At 38.3% G+C, this 27,049-nt stretch overlaps 1 protein-coding gene across 3 annotated transcripts; it reads right to left on the bottom strand.

The window, feature by feature from the left end:
* Positions 1-27,049, bottom strand: LOC143037413 (uncharacterized). Of its 3 annotated transcripts, none has more exons than XM_076205561.1 (3): positions 26,739-27,049; positions 26,036-26,188; positions 1-2,775 (listed from the first exon to the last, which is right to left on the bottom strand). In XM_076205561.1, the coding sequence occupies exons 2-3, from the start codon at positions 26,036-26,038 to the stop codon at positions 1,126-1,128; spliced, it is 1,653 nt and encodes a 550-aa protein (XP_076061676.1). In that variant the 5' UTR covers positions 26,039-26,188; positions 26,739-27,049; the 3' UTR covers positions 1-1,125. The 3 variants fall into 3 exon arrangements, with proteins under 3 accessions (XP_076061676.1, XP_076061674.1, XP_076061675.1); XM_076205559.1 differs by having other exon boundaries at positions 2-2,775; positions 25,956-26,188; positions 26,739-27,045; XM_076205560.1 differs by lacking the exon at positions 26,739-27,049 and adding an exon at positions 26,334-26,617 and having other exon boundaries at positions 2-2,775; positions 25,956-26,188.

Below are 27,049 nucleotides of genomic sequence, written 5' to 3'. Positions count from 1 at the left end.
TTTTTTTTTCCAAAATATTATCCTCATTATCCCCTTTTATTTTCTTGAATTCGAACACTGGACTACCAGGCTTCCTTGAGGTTAAGGGTCACTGCATCAGACTTCAATATGTGATCATTATGGAAATATCACCTTAAATTTGTTTTCATGTATTAAGAACAAATAATATATTTTGCAATTACAGAATATAAAATATAAATCAGTGTATATCAAAATGTAGAAGTTGCAGATGTTTTATTTTGCTGTAAGAATATTTAAATGGTAAAATGGTAAAATGTAATTAAATGTTGCATAATTCATAGTTCTATGTATGATATATTTTGCACATGTATCTTTTTCAATTAAAACTGCAAGAATTTTTGTGAATATAGGCAGTGTGACATCTGCAAACATACCAATAATTCATCAAACTTTTGCTTAAAAAATTATTTTATTTTTTAGTGTAATTCCGTTACATAGAAAATTAATTCTAAAACAAATATCCCATCTTCTACCCCAACAGATTTATCTAAATGAATAAAATATATATAAAATTGCTTGTCAATACAAGGATCTGGGAAGATTTTACTGCTCAAGCATCTACAAAAATCAGCCTGCGCTTACTCCACACTCTCCAATGTACCATCAATTTCTGTTGTGTACTTCAGCAACTCCCCCAGGAATATAATTGACAGAAAAATGATGAGTCATTAAAATGTTATATTAGCATCTGTATGTTCTATTCACCACCTGCACATTACAACAGCATTACAGAATCAGCCTAGCAAGACACTCATTTTTTCCAGGTGCAACTACCACATAGACAAAGATCCTACACTAAGCCCTACCTGGCAACAATACAAAAATTCTTCTCCGAGTGACTTATGGGTTGAACAATTCCCTGTGGCTGACTTCTTGGGACTGCGAATCTTCTATAAGAGAACCAGACAGATTAACTTTGGTCTTACAGCTACGAAGGTAGGACTGCAGGAAGTGTCAGGCAAAGACCCAATCTCTGATAATTATGTGCAATTGACCAACACAATTTGCAACACAACCAACAATATGTCCAGACCAATTTCAGTTTCTCTCAGGTTGCATGTACATATGTAAGGAAGGATTCTCTTCACAAAGAAGTTGGTAGATTTATATACACAACTCAACGAATTCGATGAGTTGGCCTTCAAAATTTGGTCCAATGTTTTGTCCTTCACCTATGGTGAAGATATCAAAAGAGCCTGCATGATTCTTCATATCTTCCAGCATCTCGACCCTCTTTTCCCAGTGTAAGCTTAGCTGGCTCTTCTCCATTAGTATCAGTTGGTCGATGTAGTCCTTGACAGAGGCATTCTGCTTAAGGCTAATGTTCTTCAGCATCTGCTCATATGACTGGACCATGCCAACAAGACGGTACAGTTGACTTCTGAGGTGATCTATGTCCTTCTTGATGGCTTCAATCAGAAGGTCTTTCTCCATTTTGTTAGACCTGTATCGATCCATGAGTTGCTTGATTGTCCTCTCCTCTTTCATATACCCGTATCCATAGTCCTCCAGAGATAAGTTGGGTAGTTTTCTTTCATTGCCATAATCAATTTCTAATTTAATCGCATTTGACTGGTTCATACCAGAATTTGGTTTACAGGCAGTAAATAAACTTGTCAGAACCTTTGCACTCTTGACAAACACTCCAATGATGGCTTTCAATATAGCTTCCAGGTCAATTGATAATGCCAGATGGAAATGGTTTCTAGACTCCTCATATCTTCTAAATCTGGGTACCTCTATCTCTTTTGCATAATTCTCACAGTCCTTCAGGTTTGTCTCAACTTGTGCAAGCATGGCCTTCTCCTTCTCAAGGGTGATCATCTTGTCCAGACCAATATGGATGAGAGAGTCAAGAGCTGCCAGGCATGACTGCAGTTCTATTCGTGATCTCAGTACTTCCTTCGTCAGGTTGAGGCTAACAGGGAACATTGTGGTAAACTGAAGGAAGAATTCTGACATGTTTTCAGTGTTCACAGTCCAGTTGTACCTGTACAACCCACCCACTTGGTCAGGGGAGCTGTTGTTAGCATACAAGGAGCTGTTGTTGAACTTGTACACACCTACGTAAGTCACATCAGCGGCTTCAAGAGCTGGTGTGAAGAGTGGGGGCCCGTCATCAGCAAAAGTGGCCATAACCATGATGTTGTTTCTGACATCTTTTCCAAAAAGGGAGGAGATGCTTTGGAAGATATAGTTTTGTGTTTCTGTCAGTTTCGACAATGGTGATGGCACAACTAAAGCAATACAGTCAACATGGTCAACTCCAAAGTCGCTACAAAAGAAGGTTTTCAGGTGCCCCACCAATTCCTGATCTTGCTGTTTGACGTGTGTGTCATGGAAGCCTGGGGTGTCAATGAGGATATAATTGTACTCGAAGGGCATCCCGGGTAGGTGATTGAAGACGTAGGCTGTGATTTGGCCAGTCTGACTCTCAGCCTCGGACTTCTTAGAGTCATCTTTGTTGTCGACAACCATGAATCTGAAGGGATCACTGAAATTTACGCCAAAGATGTAATTGACCATGGCATTTATGCAGGTAGTCTTACCCACGCCTGAAGCCCCTACTAACAGGATGATCTTGTTGGTTCGATTATTTGTCTCACCCAGGGACAATCTCTGGAATGCAGTGTCCTTGTATTCTTCATTCATCACCACCCTCAGGATTTCCATGCCATTCTTAAAGCCATGGGGTTCTGTGAACTCTTCACGGATTCTCCCTTTCTGGCACTGAGGGGATTTGGTAAACAAATCCTGAAAAATGAAGAAAAGTATATTAACTACAAGCAGACTATAAAAACACTAAAACCTAATTCATTGCTTTAGACTGATTAAGCAAACAATAATTAAATTTCCAATCATATTGTGCATTAGGATCTAACATGATATAATATCCTAGCTGGGGCCATAATTTCAAAGGCTGGTGATGCATCCTCCTATTCACAAGTATGAGTCCCACACTCCTCTCTGATTCTCAGCAGTGGCATTATCTGCCCAATGAGTCTGAGTGCATTAGGCAAAGATGACAACTTCAGCCTTACCTATGCACCTTCAACTTTAACCAGTATGAAAGAGGCTTATTGTTAAGAGGAGCAATACGGAATCCTGATATCACTGGTAAACTTGGGAAGATAATTGACTCAAGGGGCTTCTTTTCCTCCATAGTAAATTTGGTGACAATGCATGGAAAAGACTTGTGTTCTCTCTTTTATGAGGAGCTCTAAACATTTGGATTAACATCTTCAAAGAGGCTGAATACATAGTTGCTGGTGTTTGGTGTATATTTGTCATAGATATGATTTCATTTTTGGTCAATTTATTGCTTGGGTCAGAAGGAATGCAGCATAAGAACATAAGAATGAAGATGGCAAAAGACCATAAGGCCTACACTAGGCAGTTCCATGTCCATTACCATCAATCATCCCCATCCATAGACCTCTTAAAACAACCAATAGATTCAGTGCTCACAACATTTCTTAACCACTCTGTTGGTAAACCAGTTCTTGCCTATTTCCTTAAGTCTAAATTTGTCCAAGTTAATTCCATTACTGCGAGTCCTGCCCTGTTATCTTAATATGATGACCCTGTCTGCATCAATCTTACTAGAGCCCTTGACCCATCTGAATACCTCTATCAGATCACTCTACACTCTATGTCTTTCCAGAGTGTGTAAATTTAGATGCCTAAAGGTACACAATGGGCTAATTCTCACTAGCATGCTACTTGCTTTTGCTATTCTGTTCCAGTAGAAATTATTTCAGTTATGACTTTTTTCTTTTTCAAATTTCCAAATCTCAAATTACTCGAGTCATTTAATGAAAGCTGAATGATTAACTAAGAGAGATTAAACCTATATAAATGTTAGACACATCATTGAGATGTTCTTAAGGTCTTGAATATTGTAACCAAAGTCATTTCTACTCAGTAACAAAAACAAGTAGCATGTTAGTGAGAAATGCCAAGTGTGCCGCTACTTTAACCTCTTCAATACAATGACACCTACGTAGATGTCATGAGGCACAAATGGGTATACAAGGATGCTAGCATTGGCATCTATAATACAGTATATTTATTTTGTAGTTGTGGCTGAGTTACCCCCAAATTCTGTAAACTGATTTGATCACATTTTCTGTGTTTATCATTACTCCGAGTGAAAGAGAATAAATAGTATGGCAGTAACTTTATAATTTATAATGTGAGTAGTGTGATACTTTGTACATTAGGCATCATGCTGCACGCAAGAATTTCACTTGTACCGAAGAGGTTAAGCCTATTTTCATAAAGTAAATTTTTTATCCCATGTATCAATTTGGTCATTCTCCTCTGTACCAACTCTAGTGTAGTGTATTAATATTCATTCTATATGACAGACCAAAAATGTAACACATCGTCAAGGATGGATCTAATGCCAGATAGTTTGATAACTACATCTGCACTTTTGTTTGTCAGCATCCTGGCAATAAATCCTAATGCCCTGTTTGCTCTGTTCCTGGTGCTAATGCTAATTTTCTGGATTTAAGGTTAGGACACACTAGTACTTCCAAGTCTTCTCACATTCAATTTTTTCTAAAAGGGTGTTATCCAAGTTGTACCTGTTTTCTGGGTTGTGTAAACCCATGTCTAACACATTGCACTTTGAGACACTGAAGTTTATTTGCCATTTCTACCATCATGCAAACAATTTATTAAGATCTTCCTGTAGTATCCTGGTATCTTCCCGACCAAATGTGGCATTCTATTCCTGTGTTGTCTACACTTACAAATACCACTAATGATCCCATTGTTGAAGTCATTAATATACATTATGAACAATATGGATCCCAAAATCAAGCCCTGGGAAACTCCACTAGTGACATCCCACATTTAGATTTTACACCGTTTATGGTGACCCACTGTTTTCTGTCATTAATTCATGCTCTAATCCATTCAAACACTTTTCCTCCTATGCCACGGGGCTTTGACTTTATTAGTCTCTGGTGGGGTGCCCTACCAAATGCTTTGCTAAAGTCCTGGTAAATAACAACATAACTATCTTTATTATCTGCCACCTTGTAGATGTTAGTATAGAAAGATTAAAAATTAGCAACACATGACCTACACTTGATGAACCCATACTGTGAGTCATGAATCAAATTATGCCTTTCAATGTTAGCTCTGATTCTATTAGCTATTCTCAATTCCAAAAATTTTTCTATAAATGATGTCAAACTGATTAGCCTGTAATTGTGCATAGGCTACATGATTTATCACCCTTTTTGAAAACAGGAACATTTGCCTGACCCCAATGAATAGGCACAAATTGAGTGTCTACCGACTTACTAAATATATCCTATTACTGGTGCAGATTTCAAATTTCCAATCTTTTAGCTTTTGGATTTATTTATTTATTTATTTTTTTTTACCCTGGGATTTTGTAGCTTTAAGTCTATCAATCTGTATGACTACTTCCTTGCTAATGCTGATGTTAGTCTACTTCCTCCATCCCCACTAAAGCTTGGGTAGCAGTCAGGTACCATATCTCTCCTCTCCTTTGAAATATTCTGAGAAAATATTTATTAAATGCCTCACTCATTTTTTCCCTCTGAATCTACCATGACATCCCATCCTCATCTGATTTAATTGGACCTATCCTTTCCTTATTTCTTGTTCTGTAGAGATGAAAGAAGCCCTTTGGGTTAGATCCCACTTCTCTGGCAACCTTAATTTTGTAGTTATCTTTTGCTGTGCACATGTTCTTTTTAGCCTGCCTTACCATTTCATTATACATAAACCTAAGGTGTGTTTCTACCTTTTTCATTCTATTCAAACAGAAAGCCTTCTTACATAAGAAGATAAGAATGAAGTAGACTATAAGTGACCATAAGGACTACACTAGGCAGTTCCATGTTCATTACCACCTGTCATCCCCATCCATAATGTTGTCTAACCTTATCTTAAAACAACCAATTGCTTCAGCACTCACCACAAGGTTACTAAGTCTATTCCATTCATTGACAACTCTATTGGTAAACCAGTTCTTGCGTATTTCCTTTTAGATCTTAATCTGTCCAATTTAAATCCATTACTGCATATCCTGCTCTGTTGTCTTAATATGATGACCTTGTTTGCATCACCCTTGTCAAAGCCATTGATCTACTTTTACACCTCTATTAGATCACTCCACAATCTACATCTTTCCAGAGTGTAAGTTAAGGTGCCTAAGTCTCTTAAGGTAAATTTCTGAGCCCATGTATCATTTTGGTCATTCTCATCAGTACTAATTCTAGTGAATCTGCATACCACTGGACCTCTATTAATTCTTATCTCAATTTTCAGTCTGTCATCCATTTATGAGTACACATAGATCTCTTAATCCAACACTTGCCAACCATCACTTGTGCAGACGTTTGGGCCCAGGACATAAACCCACCTCAGGAATTAGTAGGGTTTGTCTTAGGCCAATTCCCGAAGTGTGTTTATCCTGGCCCCAAATATCCACACAAGTGGTGCTTGCTGAGTGTTGGATTAAGAGACCTAGGTGTTATGAGAAATAGGCACCTGGGAATGGATGCAAAAAGGATATTTATGAAGGGGTGATTGTGCCTACAGCACTGTATGGGGCAGAGACTTGGAATTTAAGAGAGGCTGTGAGGAAAAATTTAAATATGTTTGAGATTAAATGTCCGAGAAGTATGGTAGGTGTTACTAGGTTGGATATATTGAGAAACAAGGTGGTGAGGAAGAGATCAGGAATGGAAAAAGAGATGGTAGATAAGGCTGATGAAAGATTACTGGGATGGTTTGGACACATAGAAAGAATGAGAGATGAGAGATAAGTAAAAGATGTGTGGAATGGAGAGGTGGAGGGAGTGAACTTGAGGGGATGATTGAGGATGAGATGAAGGGGGCATTGAGAAAGAGGAGAATGTCTAATGCACAAGGGAGAAGGTGAGATAGGGACGAGTGGAAAGTGAGTATGGATGATATTGTTATGCAAGGAAGGGAGGGACAGGGGCAAGAGGTATTTATGTGTAAATGATATTTTGATGCAGCCTGAAGGGATTTCTTCCCATCTTATCTTTTTTCTGCATGAGGGGACTGAGAGGGGGGTTGCCAATTAAGTGAAGCAGCCTTGATGGGAATGTACTGTGTCTTGCTACATTGCTTCTGACCAAGGGCAGTAGGTGGGATATAGGGATGACATCATCATCCATGAGAAGCTAAGACTGGATGGTGGATGGGAGTGGAATGGGTTGGAGTAGGTACATGCCTTTAATTTGGATACCTCCCTTATAAGGGGGGAAAAGCTCTTGGTATATTGATAGATAGGTGTATTAGTATTTGCCCTTACAGCTTTAGTGGTATAAATTTACATTGGACACACAAAATCATAGCAGTTAGGTTATTGTACATTTCATCTAGATCGCAGACCCAGTTATTGACTCCCAGGCTTGCCTTGTATGCAATCTCACTTGGAGGTTCCCAACTATCTCCCATTACATGACCAGTGGCATCTAGGAAGTATCATTTGGGGAAAAGAATTTTATAAATTTGGTTAACTTGTATCTAAATTGAATAAAGTGTTTATTTAATGTTTCATCTGTGTTTACATGTTCAAAACCTTACTTTCTCATAGTATTCCTCAGAACTAGGCCTTATATTTGAATCTTTGGTGGCATGCCATCAAGGAGTTGGCCCTGGACCTCACCAAACCTCTGAACGCCACTGGACCTGACCTAGGTCTAGATCTCTGACTGTTAATGACCTATGGGCAGGCCACATTATTGACCTCATACTGCATTTCATCTAGACAGCTGACTCTGTTATTGACTTCCGGGCTGGCCTTGTTTGTAATCTCACTAGAACAGTTCTTGCCCTCCCCCTTCACATGACTTAGGACTAGATCCCTGCCCTTGTTAATGACCTATGGGCTGATCAGTTTACTGACTCCAATGTCATAAATCAAGACAAGTATACTACCACTTAAGACTGGTTCCAATCTGTCATAAACATTTTCTCAGCTTTCCAAAATTGGCTCCTCTAAAGTCAAGTACTAGAATATTATTCATACTACTCAACTTTTCCCATTCAATGCTACACTTTATTTCTTGATGATTGCTATTTGGATGTTTCTTATTAAATCATCAGTTTGTTAAGACTGGGTTCAGAGTATTCTTTCCCCTCATAGAATAAGTAATCAATTGTTTTATCTTACATCACATCCAAAACAAAATAATAACCATAATACTAAAAATCTTCCTGAGATCAGAGGAAATTGTTTGGCATTACAAGCTCCTTCAGGAGATGAAGGAGTGTGGGATTCGCCACGTTGTCTGTGGGATCCTTTCGAGGATCTACTCTGGCTGCACATTAATGTCATAAGGATCAACAAGAGGGTACCACAGTTGTGCACACAACTGGGATGCTACTTTCTTGATCCTTAGTATCTCTTTTCTGGGCATCATAACCTTTATGTTTCTGATGGGATCCACCTTACTCGCAGAGGCAAAGATGTTCTTACAAAACTCATTGTGGGAGTTAGTAATGAACTAGTTCCTCTTTTTGGAGTAGAAACTCAAAGGGAAGGAGAAATAGAGTGTAATGGGGATAACAGAGTAGGACGAAACAATAATGTAAAGCAATATGTCAGTGTAGGACAAGATGTCATTTTAGGATATAATGTCAGTAGAGAAAACATTACATTAGAATGTAATGTGAACGAGGGACAAAATATCATGATGGGATGTAATGATAGTGAAGGACAATATATCATGGTAGAATATGTCAGTGGAGGACAGAATATTTTAGGTAGTAATGCTGGAATGACAGGTGGCTGGTGTTGGACGCGGTGAAAGAGGGGGGCAAGGTGTTCATGAGAGACTGGATGACTATGGAGGATCAGATGTCTGTGGTGGGGCAAATGTCCACGAGGCACTGAATGTCAATGAAGGACCAAATGTCAATACGGAGCAAGGTGTCAATAAAGAACAAAATTATGATGTTAGGCACGATGTTGAAAATGAAAAAAAGTAAAAAAGAAATAATCACGAGTTTCTTAAAACCATGTACTTTAATGCTCGTAGTATTAGAAACAAATTCCATGAGATCCATGCATATGTCAAAAAAGAAAATCTCAATATGATAGGAATAACTGAGACATGGTTAAGTGGTAAAGAGTTTGAAGCTGAATTCAATATTGCGGAATTTAAACACTTTCATCAGGGCAGAAACCACATGAAAGTTGGGGGTTGTTCTGTTATATGTTTAGAGAAAGTGAAATAGGATGCATATGATAGTTTGTGGGTCGAATTAACCAGGATACATATGATAGTTTGTGGGTAGAATAAACCCAAACAAATAGACAAAAGATGAATGTAGATGTAATATACTCATCAAAAACACTATCATTAGCAAACGACAAACTGTAGTTCCAAGAACCAACTAGTTTCTGCAACCAGGACTTATTAATAATGGGTGATTTCAATTTTACTGACATTGATTGGATGATCCTTGAACATGGCCATATAGGTAGTCACTTGATAGATTTTCTCAGTGACAATTACCTAGTTCAGCATATTAAAGAGCCCACAAGACATGGAAATTTACTCGATCTATTGATCACTAGCCAAATAGTATGATAACCAATGTAGAAGTTGGTGAAACCATTGCAAGTAGTGATCACATCTTAGATTCAAACTGCTAAAAAAAAATTTAGAACAGATGTCAATATATCTAAAATACCCAATTTCAGTAAAGCTCAGTTCATAGGACTAGGTCAGGACCTTCAGCTTACAGACTGGGAGGCAAAATTAAGGGAACCTGTAGATCAGATGTGGGAAATATTCGAAAATACACTTACTAAGATGATTCATACATCCTGTTATAGGACAGACACGTCCCCCCCCCCATCAGACTTGCCCAAAATGGCTTGACAAAGAAATTGAAAAAAGTATTGCTAAATAGAGACAGGCATATAAGAAATACAAGTGCTTGGGTACCTAATGATTATCAAAGTTATGTAATAATACAGACAATAAAAAAACAAAAACAATACAAATTGAATATTGCTGGTAAATCCAAAGAGAATCCCAAAGAATTCTAGTTATATTAGAAATTAAAAGGTTATTAGGAATCACATTGGCACACTACTATCTGCTGATGGCCAACATGAATATTCAAATGAAGGAATGTGTGATATTATAAACAACTATTTTAGCTCTGTATTCATAAATAAAACACCTCAAAGTGAACTCCAAACTGAAACCTGTGAAAAGTCTAAGGTGAACTTACTATGGTAAATATAACAAAAGAAAAAATCAAAAATTGTATAGAAAAACTCAGTTATAAAACATCAGGGCCTGACAGCTGGCATCCAAGAATCTTAAAGGAAATGAAAAATGAGATTGTTGTTCCATTAGAAATTATTTTCAAGAAATCCATCATATCCGGAGATGTCCCATGAGAATGGAAGCTAGCTAACATTACTCCCATATTCAAAAATGGTGACAAAAAGAAACCAAATAACTACAGGCCTATAAGCTTGACTTTGATCTTAGGAAAAATTATGGAAACTATCATACTGTTAAATATATCATACTGGTGGTGGGGGAAAAGAATGCCACCACCAAGTATTCCCACTTGGATCGTAAGAGGCGAGAAAAATGGGACGGGGATTGGGACCAGGCATCCTTCTCCCTGTAGCCCCACAGGGGACATTCCTAAAAAAAGTAAAGGCATTAAAGGCATAAGAGGGTCTAGGAATTTTCCAACCAGCACCCTAAGGTTTGGGTCTTTTAATGTGCATGGATGTGGTACAGATGAGAGTAAAAGGGAAGATATAAGTAGTATGTTTGTGAAAAGAAAGATGGATGTGTTGGCTTTGAGTGAAACTAAGTTGAAAGGGAAAGGCGAGTGTGAGTTTGGGAGTGTAGTTGGTAGGTTCTCAGGAGTGAAGAGAGGGCGAGGGAGAGAAGGGGTGGCTATACTAGTAAGTGAAGAGATAGGTAAATGTGTAGTGGAGTGGAAGGAGGTTTCTTCAAGGTTAATGTGGATGAAGGTGAAACTGGGAAAGGAGATGTATTTACCTAGTTGTATTTTACAGGAAGGGGAGCTATGCTCGTGGTGTCCTGTCTTCATATCTTGTCTTATCTAGACTGTTTTTAAATTCATGTATCGTTTTTGCACACACCACATTCTCATCTAACTTATTCCAAATATCTATTACTCTGTGGGGAAAGCTGTTCTTTTTTAGGTTTCTTCTATAACTAGCTTTCTTGATTTTCTTTACATGCCCTCTTGTATCTCTACTATCCCATTTTTATTAATCCTATCTATCAATAGTTTCTATGCCTTTCATGATTCTATAAATAGTTATCAAGTCTCTCTCTCTTCTTTGCTCTAATGTCTGTAGCTCAAGTTTTACTAGTCTCTCTTCATATGATAGTTCTGAGTGTTGGTACCAATTTCATGATTGCTCTTTGTATTCTATAAAGTTTTGTTATACATTTTTTTGTACTTGGCGGCCATGTCGTTACTGCATACTCCAATCCTGGTCTTATCAAAGTGACTACCGGTAGTATTTTCTTCACCATTTCTTCATCCAGGTAGGTAAATGTCATTTTGATTGTTCTTATTAAATTATAAGTGTCTCCAAAAATTTTGTTTGTGTTTCTCAGAGGAAATATTATTCATAATAATTACTCCCAGGTCCTTCTCATTTTCTACTTTTTTAAATTCTTCCTCTCCCAATTTATATGATCCCACTATTCTTTTTTTGCTTTTTCCAAATTCCATTATACTACACTTCTTAATATTAAATTCCATCTCCCACTTCCTACTCCATTCCCATACTTCATTGAGATCACTCTGTAGCAACTCACTATCTTCTACAGTGTTCAATTTTTTCAACAATTTTGCATCGTCAACAAAGAAGCTCATATAACTTTCAATTCCTTTATCCATATCATTAATATATATAGCAAACATTATTGGGGCCAGAACTGTTCCTTGTGGAACTCCACTTATCACTTCATCGCAGTTAGTGTTTGTTTCTTATCACCACTCTCATTTTTCTTTCATGCAAGAAATCTTCCATCCACTTCAGCAGTTTGCCCTGTATTCCTCCTGCAGTTTCTTATGTGGCACCTTATCAAAACCTTTTTTCAGGTCTACAAATGCACAATCAGCCCATCCATCTCTTTCATGCATTACATCTATTAGCCTTGAATAGAAACACATTAAGTTTGTGACACATAATCGTCCTTGTCTAAATCCAAATTGCCTTGGATTTAGTACATTGTTTTTTTCCAAATGCCTTACCCATCTACTTTTGAAAATTCTTTCACAAATTTTAGCTAATGTACTTGTAAGAGAGACCGGTCTATAGTTAGTAGGGTCTTCCTTGTTTCCTCTTTATATATTGGTATTATCTTAGCTCTTTTCCAATCTTTTGGAACTTTTTCTTCTTTCAATGAACTGTTTATTAGAATTTGTATTTTGTCTGTTAGTTCATTCCTGCATTCTCTCAAAATCCAGTTTGCCATTTCATTTGGTCCATGCAATTTTCTGACATCAAGATTATTCAAGTGATTCATTATTTCATTCCTTGTTACTTTTATCTCTTTCATAGGGGGACTTTCTCCTCCCACTCGATATCTCTAGGTTGTATGTTCTCCCTCGTAAACACAGAGTTAAATTGCTTGTTCATAATTTCTGCCATTTCTATTTCCTCTGTGTATTCAACTCCTCCTTGTTTCTCTAATTCTTGTTTGTTTTTCAGTTTGTTGTCTACAAATCTGTAAAATAGTTTTTGTTGATCTTTACATTTTTCTATTACATCTTTTTCGTATTTTCTCTTTTCTTCTCTGCACACTTGTACATATTCATTTCTATAACTAGAATATATTTTCCATTTTCAGGACTTTTCTCCAACCCTGTGCTTCTTTTGCTATGGACTCTTTATTCTCTCTATTATTCTTCTTTAATTCCTTACTCTCATCTTTTACTTCTTTTAACTGTCTTTTTAATTCTTCTATTTCTTTAGTTAGGTTTTGATTCTCCTTTAGTTCTTACAGTATATCAACTCTTTGGGTAACTAACTTTAATTGGTTAAACCTAACCTCGCATTCTTCGGTCATTTTTTTAGTTTCTCCTCTAGATTTACTAGTCAGGGGAGGTTGTTACCTCCTCCCTCATTAAATCCATAAAAGCAGTTATCTTCTCTTTCCATTGAGCTGTTATTATCTATATTTCTGCTTTTGACACCTCTGCTTCCTTGTTGTTCATCGTCTGTGTGTTCTGCCCTCTGTTTATGCTCCTCCTAACATCTCGGGCCTGTTCGTCCCCTTCCTCATTTCCTTCCATTTTCCTAAGTAATCACTCTCTCCTTCTTCTTCACCTTCCCACTACACCACGAGCTTTCCCCTTCCCTATTTTTACAACAAAGGTACTCCCTCGTCGTTGAGATCCACAAAAATTGCACTTCTTTTCCGGAGTTCCAATCTTTGCCGTGAATCCGACGTACGTGTTTTTTTTTTATATAAACACAATCATATATTATACATGTGTATATGTATGTATGTATGCATGTATATATATATTACATATATCATTATATATATATATATATATATATCACTGCCAAGTAATGTAACACATTAGTAAATGCACTAAAAACTCACTGTTGATTGGATTTAAGAAAAGAAAGGAAATAACGATTTCCATATAATTCGATCACTTGCTATGATCCTCTTTCTGCTGAAGAGAATCACAGCAAGTGATCAAAATATACAGAAATCGTTATTTCCTTTCTTCTCTTAAATCCAATCAACAGCTAGTGGGTTTTTAGTGTGTGTGTGTGTATTTACCTAGCTGTATTTTACGGGAAGGGGAGCTATGCTCGTGGTGTCCCGTCTTCATATCTCATTTTATCTAAACTATTTTTAAATTCATGTATTGTTTTTGCACACACCACTTTCTCATCTAACTTGTTCCAACTGTCTATTACTCTGTGAGGAAAGCTGTTCTTTTTCGCATCTCTTCTATAGCCGTCTTTCTTGATTTTCTTTCCGTGCCCTCTTGTATTTCTATCATCCCATTTTATCAGATTCTCTCTATCAATAATTTCTATGCCTTTCATGATTCTGTAAATAGCTATCAAATCTCCTCTCTCTCTTCTTTGCTCTAGTGTCTGTAGTTCAAGTTTTGCTAGTCTCTCTTCATATGATAGTTTTGAGAGTGTTGGTGCCAATTTTGTAATTGCTCTTTGTATTCTTTCAAGTTTTTTTATACATTTTTTTTGTACTTGGTGACCACATCGTTGCAGCATATTCCAATCTTGGTCTTATCAGAGTGATTAGAATTTTCTTCACCATTTCTTCATCCAGGTATGTAAATGCCACTTTAATTGTTCTTATTAAATTATAAGTTTCTCCAAAAATCTTATTTATATGTTTCTCAGGTGACATATTATTCATAACAATGACTTCCAGGTCCTTCTCATTTTCTACTTTTTTTTTTATTCCTTCTTCTCCCAATTTATATGATCCTGTTATTCTGTTTTTGCTTTTTCCAAATTCCATTATACTACACTTTTTAGTGTTGAACTCCATCTCCCACTTCCTACTCCATTCCCATACTTTATTTAGATCACTCTGTAGTGACTCACAATCTTCTTCCGTGTTCACTTTTTTTAATAGTTTTGCATCATCTGTAAAGAAGCTCATATAACTTTCAATTTCTTCATCCATATCATTAATATATATAGCAAACATTATTGGGGCCAGAACTGTTCCTTGTGGAACACCACTTATTACGTCATCCCATTTTGAGTGTTTGTCTCTTATCACTACTCTCATTTTTCTTTCTTGCAAAAAGTCTTCCATCCAATTTAGCAGTTTGCCCTGTATTCCTCCTTCAGTTTCTAATTTCTTAAGCAAATTCTTATGTGGTACTTTGTCAAAAGCTTTTTTTAGGTCTACAAATGCACAATCAGCCTATCCATCTCTTTCTTGTATTATATCTATTAGCCTTGAATAGAAACATATTAAATTAGTGACGCATGATCGTCCTTGTCCGATTCCAAATTGCCTTGGATTTAGCACGCTGTTTTTTTTTTTTTTAAATATTTTACTCATTTACTTTTGATAATTCTTTCACAAATTTGTCCTATTGTACTTATTAAAGAGACTGGTCTATAGTTGGTAGGGTCTTCATTATTACCTCCTTTATATATAGGTATATTTGCTTTTTTCCAATCTTCTGGAACTTTTCCTTCTTTCAAGGAACTATTTATTATGCTATGTATTTTGTCTGCCAGTTCATTTCTGCATTCTTTCAAAATACAGTTTAATATTTCATCTGGTCCATGCGATTTTCTAACATCAAGATTACTCAAGTGTTTCATTATTTCATTCTTTGTTACTTCTATTTCTTTCATAGGGGGGACTTTCTCTTTCCATTCGATCTCTTCAGGTTGTATGTTCTCCCTTGTAAACACCAATTTAAAATGCTTGTTCATAATTTCTGCCATTTCTATTTCCTCTGTGTATTCAACTCCTTCTTGTCTTAATTTCTCCAAGTCTTGTTTGTTTTTTAGTTTGTTGTTTACAAATCTGTAGAATAGTTTTGGTTGATCTTTACATTTTTCTATGACATCTTTTTCATATTTTCTTTTTTCCTCTCTGCACGCTTGTACATATTCATTTCTATAACAAGGATATATTTTCCATTTTTCAGGTCTTTTGTCTTCAATTTGGTCCAAGCTTTGTCTCTTTTGTCTTTTCTCTCCATACAACTTTTGTTGTACCAGCACTTTACATATTCTTTTTCTTGTTTTTGTCTTGGGACATACTTTTCCTTTCCTTTTTTTATAGATTTTTGTCAAAATATTTCATTTCTCTTCTACTGTTGTATCTTCTTTGTGTATTCTTTCCCAGTTTTCATTTTGAAAGAATTCTCTTATTTTATCAAAATTTGTTTCATACATCAATCTTCCTTTTCTATATTGTTCATTTCTTTTCATGTATTTTTTCTCATTTAGTTCTAGTTCTATCAATATGTGGTCACTTTTACTAATTGGTGCCTGGTATTCTATCTTTTCCACTATTTCAGGTTCTGATGTGATTATTAGGTCTAGTCTCGATGGTTCTTCTTCATTTCTATACCTAGTGTTCTCTTGAATCCATTGTGTCATTGTGTGGTCAATAATCATCTCAAGTAAAACATTTCCCCACGAGTCTTCTCCACCCTTTACAGTCATCTCTTCCCAGCGGATTTCTTTGCAATTAAAGTCGCCCATTATAACTATTCTTCCTCCATCTTCCATTATCTTGTTTAATGTTATTCTTGTGTCTTTTATGTTCACTCTCTTCCCACGAGGCTGTTTTTGGGGGCACGTAGTTTATTACAAACTTTCTGCTCTTCTTATCTCTGTCTTCTACTCCTATCATAATCATCTACTCTATTCTTTCCATATGTGACACTCTTCACGTTTATATCTTTCTTAGTCAGGAACATAACTCCACCCCCTTGTTTTATCTCTCTGTTTCTAATCCAATAATTATATGCATTGTGTCCTATGCTGTTGGGTGGTAGTGGACCTTTTAATTTTGTCTCTACAATTCCCATTATGTCCGGTTCTTTTTCCTTCAGATACTCGTTCAGTTAATTCAGTCCTGTTATTAATCCATCTATATTTGTGTAGGACACTCTTAACTTTCTGTTATTTCCATTCTATTCTCTGTTTCTTTTTTGTTTCTCTCTGTTATGGTCCATTTCCTCAATTTCATATTCACTACTCTCCCATAGAATTCTTCTTTTTCTGACTCTGTTCTGGTCTCGTTTTTTTCTTTAGCTTCTTTCCTTTTCCTTTTTTCTTCCTCTCTTTCCTCTTTATTCATTTCTCTTTTTATCCATACCTTTTTATATTGTTCACTTGCTGCTAGCTTCCCTGTTTTTGCTAAGATATTCTATGCTGTTGTTTGTGACCTGAATTTAATCTTAATTGGTCTGGTCTTATCTGTACTATATTTTCCGAGCCTAAACATCTCTTCGATTTGTTTCATTATTTCAGGTTCATCTTCCTGAACTAATTCTAGTAAACTGCTTACTTTTTCTTTTTCCTCACTGATTCATGAAGTTCTATCTAGGTTATGTTTTTCTTCCATTCCTAATATAATTATATATCTTTTTATCTGCTAAGTCTCTTATTATATTCTCCTTCTGTCTCATCACTTTGATAACTGAGTCTTCAGTTTGTTATTTTATTTGTTGTTTAATTATATCAGTAAATGCAACTTTACTGTTTTCCTGGATTTTTCTCCAACCCTGTGCTTCTTTTGCTATGGCCTCTTTATTGTCTTTATTGTTCCTTTTTAATTCTTCATTCTCCTCTTTTACTTCTTTTAACTGTCTTTTTAATTCTTCTATTTCATTAGTTAAATTTTTGTTCGCCTTCTCTAGTTCTTCCAATCTTTCAACTCTCTGCGCAATGTTGGTTACGTTACCGAACCTGTCTTCCCAATGTTCGATCATCTTATCAAGTTTCTCCTCTAGTCCTGTCAATCGGGGTAGGTTGGTATCCCCCCCCACCCTCATTAAATACCTGAAATTTATTATCCTCACCTTCCATTGTGCTGCTCTTATCTATATTTCTAATCTTTACAATTTTGTTAATCCCATCACCAGAATCATCGGTCCTTCCTTTGTTTGCAAGACGTCTGGCCTCTTGGGCCAAGTCCTCCCTTTCCTCATTTCCTTCAATTTCCCTCAGTAATCCCTTCCCTTCTCCTTTTTCCTCACTTTCCCACGACACCACGAGTTATCCCCTTCCCTGTAAATATAATAGGTACTTCCTTTGCGTTGAGGTCCACGAATATTTCACTTTTTCTTCAGAACTCTAATCCTCGCCGTCCGTCCGACAAAAGTGTGTGTATATATATATATGCATGTGTTGTTAAAGTCGACAGCATTAAGGAGGTTGTTAATCTTCTTATGGGTATTCTCCAGCTTTCTAACCAATACTCTGCCATTTGGAGGGTGGGCATAAACCAAGTTGCCAAAATGATTCATTTATTCAACGTTTCGTCTGCAAAGAATCTTCAGGAAAATCTGTAACACAAATATTATCGACATACAGAAATAAAGAAAAAAGGTGTTAACCTAAACCAAATTCACAATTATGGACATAGAAATAAAAAAAAGTCAGCAATAATACAAATCCTATCTCGATACTTGGGCCGTTGGGGACCGCTACTTACAAAAATTATAGGTCCAAAGAAATGACGAAGGAAATCGTCGGTTGGTGACTTATATATACGAACCTAGCCGGCTTGGGTGGTGGAAGGGGTAGTGGGGGAAGAATTAGTGGGAGGGGTTGGCTTCTCATCAAGACGGGAAGGAGAGGGTCGGGGGGAGGGGGGTTGGGGGGTTAGGGGGTTGCGAGGTCGGTTGGGGGGAGGATGGATGGAGTGGGTGGGAGGTGGAGGGGGGTTGGGGCGTATTGACATAGGGTGTGGTCACGGGTGGTGGTGGGTTCACTGCATTGTTAAACAAACCAATGACGGAAATCATGTTGCTTTGGATATTCATTATAGGGCTATATTCCCTTATAAACATAGCTTCTAAAAGCTAAATTTTTTGTGCATCCCTATTGCTTGCTATAATCCTGGTGTTCTTAACTAGGCATTCACGGGTGGCTGTTTGGTTATGATATTTCAACAAATGATGTTTAATAGCCCCATTTTGCAAGTGCATTGATATTCTCCTACTGAGACCTTTAATCTTTGTAAGTAGCGGTCCCCAACGGCCCATGTATCGAGATAGGATTTGTATTATTGCTGATTTTTTTATATCTATTTCCATAATTGTGAATTTGGTTTAAGTTAACACCTTTTTTTCTTTATTTCTGTATGTCGATAATATTTATGTTACAGATTTTCCTGAAGATGTCTCTTTGCAGACGAAATGTTGAATAAATTAATCATTTTGGCAACTTGGTTTATGCCCACCCTCCAAATGGCAGAGTATTGGTCAGAAAGCTGGAGAATACCCATAAGAAGATTAACAACCTCCTTAATGCTGTGTTTTTAAACAACACATGCATACAAGAGAATCTGCTCCCTAGATATTCAAATATATATATATATATATATATTTATTTATTTATACATATCATATTACACCTAAGTATCATGGGTCACGATGTAAACTGTGGTTCTTTTTGTGGGTTGCAGTAAAAAAGAGAAAAAAAAAAATGAAAAACGCTGACCTAGATTAAACTTACACCATCAGCATTACGTAGTATGGGAAAATTGTCCGAAGTCAACATTCTCCATACCTTCTAGAAATTCAGATATTCAACACATAGTTCAGAATGTAGAACAGTGTCATCTTTTAATTAAGTTAAGAATAAGGAATCGTGCAATTACACAAAAAAAATCTTAGTGATGGTACTTTGAAAGTCATTATTTTAGAGGAAAGAACTCGGGAAATTGGACTTCAAATTTTAAGTTGAGGATGTAGCCAAGCCCTTCCTTACTTAATTATTGTATATATTTATTGTATATGTATCTCCTTTATTGTATATATCATACTTCTTTATTATACTCGAGTACTTAATATCATCATATATCTATTGTAAATGTTTTGTATAAGTAAGCCTATGTAGTCATTACAATATAAGTGCCCTATACATAATTATATAACCGAATATATATGCGTCATTAGGCGTACGCTAAACGCGTATGCGTCTATGCCAATTGTACACGTCGTAGAATTAAGGAACTAAATATATGTTACCCTTAACCATTTTGCATGCATATTCATCATTATATATAATTGTTCTCTTGTTGCTGTATATTTCTATGTATATACCTAGATATGTTAGTATGTATTGTTTTGCCCAATCTTTTTCCCGCCTAGCAACAATGTAACAGAAAGTAGGCCACAGGCGCGTCTTATGCCCAGCTAGGCCCCCCAAGCATTCGCTTGTGACAGATCACTTCCTGTCTTACTTGTGTGTAGATCTCCGCAATAAACTCCTACCAAAATACTGCGTGTTTGGCACTTACCACAGTGGTGACCTCCTGGAGTGACAGTGCCCAAGTGACCCTAATACCCAGTGCTCCATACCTAAGTGATTTAGGGTCATACACATTACGTGGTTAAGTGCCTATGCGTATTCATAAACTGTGACTCGTCACGCGCACGGAACTACGCATTTACGAAATTCAAAGTGCGCATGAAATAATCGGAGTGTGCGGCATTGTTAACAGTCCTGATCTACACGCAACACGTATACGATACGCAACACGTATACTGGGAAACATCCGACAACAACAACATGAATTCCCCTTCTCCGCCTACAACCACTGCAGCCACTTCAACGACGACAGCAGCAGCAGGAAGCACTTCTTCCTCTACGCATTCCACGACTTCCGCCGCCGTCGCTGTTCGACCTCCACCATTCGACGAAGCATCGCCGGCAAGATGGTTTTCGTTGCTAGAAGCGCAATTTGCACTAGCTAACATAACCGTCCCCCAAACTAAGTTCAACCATGCACTTGCGAACTTAACCATCCCTGTGCTCAACCAGCTCGACGACGATGTCGTTACTTCCGGTGACTACGACCGCTTGAAGAAGGCGCTAATCGACGTCCTTACCAGGTCTCCGCCGGAACTCTTCGATGCCTTGGTCCACCAGAACAATATCATGTATGATAAGCCGACGACCTTCCTACGAGAACTTCGCACCATAGGTAAGCAACTCGGTGTCGACGACGACTTCATCCGCCTAAAGTTTTTACGTGCAGTGCCAAGTGACATACGACCACTACTTGTTACACACGCAGGTTCCCTTGATGAGTTGGCCCGTGTTGCTGATACTCTCATGGCCCATGGCCACGGAAACAAAGGGATAAGTGCGTCATCGGTGAACAAGTCTGTGCCAAGGGCTCCGCGTAGTGATAGTGTGCCAGTTTTTCGTAGTGGTAACCCCACTACACGTGTTTCAACACCCACTACCTTTCCACTCGGATTAACTCCCTTCTATGACGGTCAAAGACCACGAGTGTGCCGTTACCACCTCTTCTACGGCAACAGTGCTAGAACTTGCAAACAATGGTGCATATTGTCCCACACTAGTGCTAACGTGTTGCCCAGTTCACGACCTAACTCACGTTCTTCATCCCCAGGACCTCAGCTTAACACGTCGGGAAACTTGATGGGCAGTCTGTAGAAGTATCCCTTGCAACCGCAGGACTGCCTCTCGTCATTAGTGCCACTATAGGTTGCAAGAACTATGAATTCCTTATAGATACCGGTTCTCAAGTATCGCTCATTCCCTACGACCCAGGCTTAACTCCACTGCTCCGTCCCACGGTAGTACAACTTACTACTGCTTCCGGTACCCGTATTCGTACGTACGGCGAAGTCGACGTGGAACTTGGGATTCGACGTATCAGACGTTCTCTCCCATGGTCCTTCGTCGTTGCTGATGTTGTCCGCCCAATTCTTGGTACCGATTTTTTAACCCATAATTCACTAGTAGTTGATTGTAGAAATCGCCTCCTCTCTGATCCTTCCACTGCATGCACCATTCCCCTTAAGGCTTCTCCTCTCCCTATCTCTTCACATGCGGTACATTATGGGGATATTGATTCAAGAGCCATTGCTCTTCTTTCAAAATTCCCCGTACTTACCGCGCCCCGACAACTGTCTGATCCTCCACCATTAGAAACTACAACCTATCATCATATTGATACAGGTGATTCTTCCCCTATATCCTTTAAAGTAAGGCCATTGACAGGTGAGAAGCTCAAAGCTGCCAAGGATGAATTTAAATTTTTGGTTAATGCAGGGATTATACGACGCTCCAACTCACCTTGGGCGTCCCCACTTCATTTGTTTCCCAAGAAAGAACCACATTCCTGGAGACCTTGCGGAGATTACCGAGGTCTCAACAATGTAACTGTAAATGACAAATATCCCATACCACACTTGCGCTCTCTCACCATGTCACTTAAGAATAAGGTTATATTCACTAAGTTAGACTTACAACGTGCATATCTGCAAATTCCTGTAGCTGAACAAGATATTCCTAAGACTGCGATATGCACGCCATTTGGTTTATTTGAATTTTTGTACATGCCCTTTGGATTGAAAAATGCTGGAGCCACATTTCAGCGCTTTATAGATACCCTCTTAGCTAACGTAAACAACACGTTTACGTACCTTGATGATGTACTGATTGCTAGTGAGACCCTTGAAGAACATATTTCAGATGTTCAAACTGTTCTCTCTATTTTGGCTCAGCATAACATGCGACTTTCTCTTGACAAATGTCAATTCTTCAAGTCAAACCTTACCTTTCTCGGTTACGAGATTAGCTCACAAGGGATTAAGCCACCTAAAGACCGTACTACGGCCATTTCCGATTTCCCTTTGCCTCAGACTTCACAGGCTTTGCGCCGTTTCATGGGTATGATAAATTTTTTTCGGCCCATGATTCCTAATTTTGCAACCGTAGCCTATTCCCTTACTGAGCTTCTTAAACAATATCCTTCTTCAAAGTGTCTCACTTGGACTGACGCAGCAAAGGACTCCTTCAATAATTTGAAGCAAGCCTTACTGGACTGTCCAACCTTAGCTTACCCTTCCCTATTACCGACAAACTACCAACTCGTGACTGACAGTTCAAGCCTAGCCGTTGGCGCCGCTCTCTATCAAGTTATAGACGGCGAGCCAACGCCCCTAGGATTCTACTCGAAGAAACTCTCTGACACACAACGCATCTATTCCACCTACGACCGCGAGTTATTAGCTGCTTACCTCGCAGTTTTGCATTTCAGGACTCTCATTGACGGACATACAGTTACCCTATTTCTTGACCACAAACCCCTCGTAGCTGCCTTTTACTCTAAATCTCTTGCTAAAACTGACAGACAACAACGACAACTCTGTTCTTTCTGAATACGTTTCTTCAGTCGAGTACATTCGTGGCGACACTAACGTCATCGCTGATTGCTTATCTCGCACGTCGTGCGCTGTTACACTCGACGCTTTTGACTTAAGTGGCATAGCTCAAAGTCAGACAACAGATGACGAACTGGAAACTTTCAAGCCTAGACTCTCTAAATTCACTTTACCCTCTGATTTAACACTCTGGTGTGATACCTCTACTAACACTCCTCGACCTTTTGTTCCATTACCCTTACGTAATGACGTAGTCTCTTCTTTGCATAACCTTTCTCATCCTGGTGTTCAGTCCACCTCTAAGTTGGTCAAACAACGTTACTTCTGGCCACACATTGACAGAGATGTAAAGACATTTGTAAGACAATGCCTTAGGTGTCAACAGTCTAAGACTACCCGTCACACTTCCTCTCCTGTTTCTCCTATATCTACTCCTACTGACCGCTTCCAGTCAGTACACATCGACATTGTAGGACCGTTGCCCCCTGCTACTCTTCCTAACTATCCTTACCCTCTCCCTTACAAATACTTGTTGACTTGCATTGATCGAGCTACTCGTTGGACTGAAGCAATTCCCCTCATTGACACTACTGCCACTTCTGTAGCAATCTCTTTTGTGAATGGCTGGATATGCCGTTTCGGTGTTCCACTTCATGTCATCACGGATAGAGGTTCCCAATTCGAGAGTGAACTTTTCTCTAAGCTTTCATCTATCATTGGTTTCCACCATATGCGTACTACTAGTTATCACCCTCAAGCTAACGGCATGATTGAACGTTTCCACCGTTCTCTGAAATCAGCTCTCCGCGCTAGGCAAGATAACTGGTTTTACTCCTTACCTATCGTCCTTCTTGGCTATCGCATGACACCTCACGTCACCAAATTTTCCCCATTTACCGCCGTTACTGGCGCTCACATGTTATGCCCTTCTGTCGCCATTACTCAGGAACACACCCCCTCCTCGGATGACACAACCATCCTCCGTCTCATCAAGGAAATGCAGTCTGTCAATTTCCAAGATCTCGCATCCGGTGACTGCCATACACCACCTCCACCCTATCTCCCTCACGACCTTCACTCTTGCTCTAAAGTTTGGTTACGAGTCGACAGAATTCGTAAGAGTTTGGAGGCTCCGTACTCTGGTCCATATGACGTCATTCGACGTGAACCTAAGTACTTCATCCTTAACCTACCTCAAGGCGAAACCTCAGTTTCCATTGATCGTTTGAAACCAGCTTTCCTCCCTGTTTCTCCTCGCCCTAAGACCCGTCTCCATGTAACCCCAGACATACCCTCAACACCTTCCACTCCTGTTCCTACTTCATCCACTTCTGACACTTCAACTGCCATCCCACTGAATCCCATACCACCCACAAATGCCAATGACATTGGCCACCCTATCACCTCTTCCCCTCCCTCCCACCCTCATACTTCCGCTCTCCCATACAAAAGTCGCTCAGGCAGGACAGTCAGATTTCACAATAAATCTGATTTTTACTACTACTAAAGACTTTCTTCACTGACGCTACTCTCTCAAGGGGGGAGTAATGTAGCCAAGCCCTTCCTTACTTAATTATTGTATATATTTATTGTATATGTATCTCCTTTATTGTATATGTCATACTTCATTATCATACTCGAGTACTTAATATCAACATGTATCTATTGTAAATGTTTTGTATAAGTAAGCCTATGTAGTCATTACAATATAAGTGCCCTATACATAATTATATAACCGAATATATATGCGTCATTAGGCGTACGCTAAACGCGTATGCGTCTATGCCAATTGTACACGTCGTAGAATTAAGGAACTAAATATATGTTACCCTTAACCATTTTGCATGCATATTCATCATTATATATAATTGTTCTCTTGTTGCTGTATATTTCTATGTATATACCTAGATATGTTAGTATGTATTGTTTTGCCCAATCTTTTTCCCGCCTAGCAACAATGTAACAGAAAGTAGGCCACAGGCGCGTCTTATGCCCAGCTAGGCCCCCCAAGCATTCGCTTGTGACAGATCACTTCCTGTATTACTTGTGTGTAGATCTCCGCAATAAACTCCTACCAAAATACTGCGTGTTTGGCACTTACCACAAGGATTTTAACGTTCCACATGGGCGTCGTTAGTGAAATATTAGTCCAGTAAATCTAGCAATCATTTAACTGGACCTAGAACAATTTGCAATAGAAGGTTTTTTGGCTTTAACTTGTTTATTAGGTCCTTCTGATGAACATATAAAAAGTCTCCAACTTTTGGACACTGGGAAAGTGGTTAATTTGCATAAATTCAAGATGGCCGCCGTCCAAAGCTTCAATTTACCGATAACTTTTTTCTGGCTGCTCCCAGACCCTATAAATGTATTACATGGACCCTACGGACTGACTTTTTATATGTTCATCAGAGGGTCCTAATTACTAATTAACAAGATAAATCATAAAGCCAAAAACCTTCTATTGCAATTTGTTCTAACTCCAGCCCTACTTTGACTGGTCTCTATGCAGATAAAGTATCTAAATATCAAGGAAATCAAGGCAAAATATATATATCAACAAAGTTGGTAGGACTACTCGCAATAAAAATACATTAAAAATAAGTGACACTGTTTCACAATAATCCATGCATGAAATATGTTAGTTGTATACGTCTACAACAAACTGGTTTACACAATCGTTAGCTTGTATGGGTTTGTGTTGAACGTAACACAATTGTAAACGTTGGACAATAACAAAAGTTGTCTCGAAAGTGGCAATTGCCGACACGATTGACGAGTTAAGCACCATATGAGGACGGAGCCTTTATTTGTACGACGTTTCGCTTATTACAGCTTTTTCAAGTACAAGTTGATATACAAATGCTTGAGATTAAATTAGTATCTCAACTTGTACTTGAAAAAGCTGTAATAAGCGAAACGTCGTACAAATAAAGGCTCCGTCCTCATTTGGTGTTTAACTCGTCAACTAAAGTTGTACTTACCGACATGATGGAAGGGTGCTTATCTACTGTTGCACTTCGCAAAATTGGAAATCGATGTGTCCGAAAAAAATAAGTCTCACCATGCCTTTGCTGCCAACTGTCAATTCAACAAGCCTTGGCGGATTTCACAGCTCTCCCAATTATGATCTGACTGCCTTTGGCAACCCCCTTCCGCCCCAGCAGCCAAGTCCAGTCGCTTACGTTTCTCAGTAAAGTTGCCAGATACCTTCAACCTGAAGAAATGGAAAGTCTCACAAAAACAGATTTAAGAAAATAGTTCAACTCATTTGTGTATATAGTACGTATAAATATCCATGCATGCACAAATACAGTATATATACTTCTAATAATTACTTCTACTTATTGTATCGTACATACCTAATATCTGGCAGTCATTAGCTAAGACGTCTGTGTTGTACTTTGGGTAGTGATAGATGCACTTACTTATTTATTCCATTTTTACCAACACTAGTCCCCATTTTTACCAACACTAGTCTCCATTTTTACCAACACTAGTCTCCATTTTTACCAACACTAGTCTCGGGCGTAAATGCAGTTATAATCAGAATAATTATATTGAAGCCTTAAGATTATAATTTCGAAACTCAAGATAAAGGAAAATAGCACATCTAAGGACGTACATTATTATAAGAATGTGCTTGTGCATTTACAGGCCTCGTTTTTCTTTAACATATATCAAATGTGTCTTGTACTGATGATTCTGAGAAACGTATAGCAATGATCTTCCCTCACGCTTGCCGCTGTATACAGACAGGTACTTACTCAGACAGAACTCGGCACATCACTTCTGACCATTGTATAGCAATATTCTCTTCCTCACGCTTGCCACTGGATACAGACGGGTACTTGCTCAGACAGAACTCAGCACATCGCGGCACTTCTTGTCACGAACAGTGAAAGCTGGTTAATGGATACGTTGGATCTATTATCTATATGCGGCTGTACAACGGAGTTGGCTAGCTTGACGTTCGTACCAAAACGTTTTCGCTACAGGTGTGCCAACGTCGCCGTGCCGTGGCGGAAGTCGCAGTGTTGCCACTTTTGTAGAGGCGAATTCCCACAGATTAAAGATT

Source organism: Oratosquilla oratoria, chromosome 22 (genome assembly GCF_046742065.1).
Source record: "Oratosquilla oratoria isolate Oo_2021 chromosome 22, ASM4674206v1, whole genome shotgun sequence".
Classification (NCBI taxonomy): Eukaryota; Metazoa; Arthropoda; class Malacostraca; order Stomatopoda; family Squillidae; genus Oratosquilla; species Oratosquilla oratoria.
Note: the sequence above shows the minus strand (reverse complement) of the source record. Positions and strands in the feature narration are given on the sequence as shown.